Source organism: Parasteatoda tepidariorum, chromosome 1, assembly GCF_043381705.1.
Source record: "Parasteatoda tepidariorum isolate YZ-2023 chromosome 1, CAS_Ptep_4.0, whole genome shotgun sequence".
Lineage (NCBI taxonomy): Eukaryota > Metazoa > Arthropoda > Arachnida > Araneae > Theridiidae > Parasteatoda > Parasteatoda tepidariorum.
Window position 1 is genome coordinate 68,414,581 of NC_092204.1, and position 6,000 is coordinate 68,420,580.

The 6,000-nt window shown below is 30.6% G+C and overlaps 1 protein-coding gene across 1 annotated transcript in view; it reads left to right on the forward strand.

The window, feature by feature from the left end:
* The window catches only part of LOC122270586 (neprilysin-2-like), a gene marked incomplete in the record, with an annotated part of 41,280 nt that extends 39,392 nt beyond the window's left edge, over positions 1 to 1,888 (forward strand). Inside the window, 1 exon segment of the mRNA XM_071181722.1 lies at positions 1,649 to 1,888. Within this exon segment, the coding sequence (XP_071037823.1) occupies positions 1,649 to 1,748 (100 nt within the window).
* Between the last annotated feature and the right edge of the window lie 4,112 nt (positions 1,889 to 6,000).

Here is a 6,000-nt window from a genome sequence, read left to right on the forward strand (position 1 = left end):
ATGAAGATGTTGCCATAATGATTGAAATGTGATTAAAATGCTTCAATAATGATTAAATTATAATCGAAATGTGGCTACATCACTTTTCTGGACTCTGTCTATACCAAGTGATGTTAAATATTTTATGTTTTTGGGTGTGTGCTCTCACCCAGTTCCTAAGCTCTCACGTGAAAAGTTAACAATTTCAAAAAGTGATTACTACAAAAAGACTAGCTCAAAAAGTATTCGTTTTTGTTTATGTAAATGAAGATTTTTCTTACAATGGAATACATGTATAATTTCCCCTAAACTGGCCAATCCATAATAATTTGTTGTTTAGAACATAACGACATAAGATTGCTGAAAAAAAATTGTCATCCTTCTTTATTGTTAGTTTTCTCCAGTCTAAGGAGTGTCTGTGATGTTTTGGTAATCGGTTATAGCTCTTCTTTTCAAGATGATAGTAGAACCGTTCACTTGGGCTTTGCAAAACATATGATAGGTTTTTTAGACACCCAATTAAATCTAAATTATCCTGCTAAGCAACAAGGTTTGAGCCCCATAAAAATTTGTAGAATGTTTTGGAAAAGCGGATAAAAAACCGAAATCAATATACCCGCAATATCATAGATTTTCGAAATCAAATCTTCAACAAGTGACAGAAAGTGATGTACTTGAAAAAAACTTGGTGATTCATTCAATAACTGAATCCAGGTGGTTAGGGGCGTAATTATACAGTATTAAATTCTGCTTTACTCGTTTTCTCTAAGAGTGACCGATTTCTTGTCTGGTGAGATTTTTTTATTTAACGTTTAAAAAAATTTTCCAAACTCTAGAAGATCATCATTCTAAACCAAAATTCTAAAATGAAATTTGTTAACGGTAAAACAATTTTATTTATTAAAATAAATGATAAATAATTTTTCCAAATTTCATTTTCATAATATAAAAATTTAAAAAAAAAAATCTGAACTACTTAGCACGGAAAATGTGATACGGTTTGTGTACTATTATAATCATATTTTCCTCATTTCTCACATCTATTCTAAAAGACAGTTAACATCCAACTCTATGCATCTAACGCTACTCAAACTATCTCACATGCTCAAATGTATCGAAATTTAAACTGAAAATAACAACAGTAAACAAACAGTAAGGAATTTTCTTACTGCCGGTGATTATTACTAATTCCTATTTCTAATTATAGTTACTTTTTTATTGTTAAAAATTCTTCAATACTCATTGTCTATGTACCTAATCGATCTTGTGCAACGCTTATTAAGAGTCCTCTTTAGAAAAAAAAAGGGGGGGTTCTACTTGCCCAGTGGGTACCTAAGGGGTACCGGCAATATTCTTACTTATTAAACATTTGAGTAATTTTTCGGAATATTTTTGCCTTATTGGAATTTGTTCTTGAACGCAGTCACAAAATTTTAATATTGTGTTTTTAAAATTCTTCCAAAGAAACATTGAAAACTATTTAAAACCACTTGCATTCCGATTATGAAAATAACAGTCAAAACTTTAAGAACTAAAATTATTAATAAGTCGTTGCTAAATCAATAAGAAACTTTCGTGTATTCGTTATAGAACAAAGATTTCTTAAAGAGGACTCTTAAAATTTTATCTTTGTTTTAAAAGATTATTAAATGTTATTTTATTTTCCCAGAGTGATAGGTCCTATGTCCAACTTAAAAGAATTTTCTACTGCATACAACTGCCCCCTTGGATCGAACATGAATCCTGAGAAAAAGTGCGAAGTTTGGTAAAAGTTCCAGAAAGATTGATGAGTCTTAGGAATAATTTATTTAATGTGTGAGTGCTTAGAGTGATGCATCAATGCGCGAAGATTAAATTGTTGTTTTATTTATGTTATGCATGTTTCAATAAAATTGCAAAATACCAACTATTTTTTTTTTTAAAGTTTTATTTTGGATTAATCTGTAAATACATATGAAACTATTTAAACGAAAATATATATATTTTTTTGAATTTTCAATTTTTTTAAGTACAATTTGTACGGTTAACTCAATAATAATGGTTACAAGAAACTACAATATGCGTTTTAACGCCGGTTTTTTTCACCTCTTGACTAAAAGACAGTTAACATATTTGTAGTAGATGTGCGACCATCTCTATTTTTCTCTCCTCTTAGGTAAGTTGCGCTCCTTACGTCATGTAGGCTACGATTTTCAAGATAGGGAAATCGCAACTTAGTAAAAACTGTGCAAATGTCGGAGAGGGTGGTATTGTCAGTTCCATTTTCATGTGCTTAGAAAGCACTGTGTATGCGTTATTACTACATTGTGTATGCTTGATGTTTACTTTGCAATTTATGTTTTAATCAAACTTAATTTGCCGGCAACTGTTTCGGTTTTTCTCAAGTTCAACCAACAAACAGTTGGTAGCAGAGATTGTTTACGAATCATCATGTAGAAGGATTAAGTATTTGGAATTCCAAAGTTGACATCGTCAAGTTATCATCTTTGGGCAATGAAAATTGAAAGCTTTTATGAATTTGCAAAGACTAAGGCCAGCTTTAACTGACAAAGCTTCGACTTACCTAACTAAACTCACCATTTGGGAGACTACGAATCAAGACGCAGTTTCTTTAAAGTTATCACTGTCCGACGAGAAAGCTTTGCAGTATGCCGAAGAAAAGATTTCAAAGGCATTATGGACTAGAATTAGAGTGATCTACCGTGGGCTTGAAGAAGCTGGAAAGATTGACTCTGGTAACGAACTTAAAAGCTTAGAGATGCTGGATTCGGAAGCCGTGACAGATTACATCACTCGAACCAAAGGACTAGTGACAAAATGTGTTGCCCTAGGATCGAAAATATCTGATAGCGTTTTACTATTTTTCAGTCAGAGGTCTATCTGGAACATTGCAAGATAATGCAGATAACATTGCAGATAAACCTGAAAATGTAAAAAATAATTAAAAGTTAATAGGTATATACAATGAGAGAGAAAGAAACCAGGTTCGAAGCAGTGGGTTTTAATCAGATTAAAAAACGCGATTTTCAGAATCTTATTCACCTGCATTAAGTATTGTATCTTTGCATTTATCATTAGCATTATCAGCAAAATTAAATTTAGATGTTAAGTTTTTTTCATATCAAAACTGCATATTTGTATAGTAGGTTAGAAGAAACTGTTTATACGTCAATTGCCCCATGGTTTGATCACTCTTAAATCGAAAATAAAGTAGGTAAGTTAAAACGTGATTTTAAAGGATTACCCCAACCTGATGGAAATTACATTGAGATATTGCGGCGTAACTACCACTACAAATATTAAATACCAAATCACTAGTATATAAGACACGTTAACTCGATTCTATCACGAGGTACCTTTTGATAGATGAAGGTTGACATAGTCTAAAAATTATTCCCCTTCAATGGTGACCTGCGGACGTGATATGAACTCGCAAACATGGTGGAAGGTCAAAGAATTAAATCCCCTAAATGGTGACCCGGACGTGTGATATGAACTCGCTAACGTGATGGGTGTGGTCCACATTAAACAGTTGATTTGCTTAATATTAACTGCTCAAAGAAAAAAAAGATCCAGTGAAGTAAATAAAGTCTCCCGGTAATAAACAATAAACAAAAAAAAATTAGCGAAGTGCTATAAAAAAATGAAGAAAAATATAATGAGCAAAAATGTAATAAATAAATAAACAGCATGAATCAACTAGTGGTATCCGTTCATCGAATTCTATCACAGATAAAATTCTGGAAGGGGAGTAATGTGGCGTAACTACCACTATAAGCATTAAATACCAAATCACTAGTATATAAGACATGTTAACTCGATTCTATCTCGAGGTACCTTTTGATAGATGATAGTTTACATAGTCTAAGTTTAAATCCCTTCAATCTATGCTTATAATATTATAGTTACATATTCTGATTTACAGATGTGAAATAATATAGTAGGAAAATTATCTCAAACATTTGAAATGAAAGAAGATGTAAGTAGCAAATTCCTTGGTATTGAAACGAATAAGAAATGCAAATGGTATAACTTTACCTCAAACTGAGTGCATAAACTATTTATTTCAAAAACATGGTATGATTGATTGCAATAATAATTTAAAAGCACCAATTTTATAAGGTGAGGATCAATTATTTCAAACGAAATTGTCGATCAAACTAAATATCAAGAATTAACTAGTGAACTTTTGTATTTAGCTAATCGAACTCGACCAGACTTAGCTTTTATTATGAGTTACAAATCGCAGTTTAATCTGAAAACAATTTATTTAAAGAGTGTTAAGGTATCTCAACGGTACTAAAGATACAAAATTATATTATAGCAACAAATCAGGACTTTTAAAGGCTTTTGCAGATTCAAGGTGGGGTTATACTGAAAATGCAAAATAATTTTCAGGAGTTGTAATGCTAGGAGATTTTTTAATCCTATAGAAAAGCAATAAACAAAAAAACAGTGGCTTCATCCACTTGTAAATCTGAATTTTTTCTTTTAGCGGGAGTCTCTAAAGAATTAATATAGTTGTTAAATATTTTTGAAGAACTAAATTGGTTCTATGTTTGTAGAAGAAAGCTCTGATCATTCCTTGTGACAATCAATCTGAAAGTGATTTTTTAAGTAGAATAAATCCTCTTATAGCACAAGACATATAAATTTGAAACTTCATTTCGTTAAGGATATAACTGGGTAAATTATAGAAGTTAAATATGTTCAAACGGAAGGAATGATGGCAGATTTCTTAACGAAAGCTGTGAGTTTTGGCAAGCTCGTTTGGTCTCTGTTAAAAATAAATTTTGTTGGTTAATTTTTTGCTTTACACGAAATTAGTTTGTGTGACTTGTGTTTTGTAGAAAGGGCAATCAAGATAGCGATATCAACTATATAACAAATTTATTTGCCGGTAACTATTTTTGTCCTTCCCAATTTCAATAAAGAAAAAAAAATTTCGCCTGCAAAATAAAGTATGAAAGTGAAATGATAAAAAAAAAGTAACACAATTATTACACGCAGAGTAATTGAAAGGAAAAGGCTCCTAATGTTACATTCTTAGGCATGCCTTTGAAAATGAAAGCATTGTGCACACAGTCAATCAACCAATTATAATTAATTCATATAATAAATCTACTAAACACCTTTTTTAAATGTATTTTAATTAATTGTCAAAAGCATTACGAACAATGAAGTCTAAGCATTCCTACAACTTTTTAAATTATGTAAATAGAACTACATAATAAAGCTGCTCTTTTATTTGTAGATTAGTTAGAATTGCCTATAATCAACTAAAAATTGTTTAGTTCTTTGAAGAAAGATGGCAGCACCAAAACTTTGTCTTGATATGGTATTTTGTATATTCGTATCTAATATGTTTGACAATGAACTAAACTACTTAACCAAAAAGATAGTGCAGAAATTATTCAATAAGTTTTATCAATTTTTAGCGCTACATATAGCAAGTTATTATTTCTAAATTTTATTTACGAAATTTTATTCTAAAAAATAATTTAAATTTTTTTTAAACAAAAAATTTATTACTGGAAGAACCATTGAAGTTCAGAGGTGTGTGGATGTCTGGTATAAACTCCATGATTATTTATATATATATGCTTGCAAAAAGGACTACTGTATTCCCTGAGCAAATAAAAAACAATTTAAAGCAAAAGAGAAAAGAAAAAACATTGGAGCATTCACGAAAACCTAAATTTCCTACCTTAAAATTATATATATGTAAACTGTAAGGAAAATGATTTTGTGGTGTCTGTCAAAAAATTAATTATTATTTCCTACAAAATATTCTTAATTTTTTCTTAAATGTAATGACAATTTTAATATTTGTTTTCTCCAACATAAAATTTGCTTGAAACTTGTATTTAATACTTTAAAAAATATTCTGTACTTGGGCTGCGCCCCCTGCTCGCTAACGCCCGCCAACCCCCGAAAATTGCTACGCAATCTTATATGGTTTGCTTCGCGAACCAAGATCGCTACTAACTTCACTACTAACTTAGGTACATTGCAAATGCA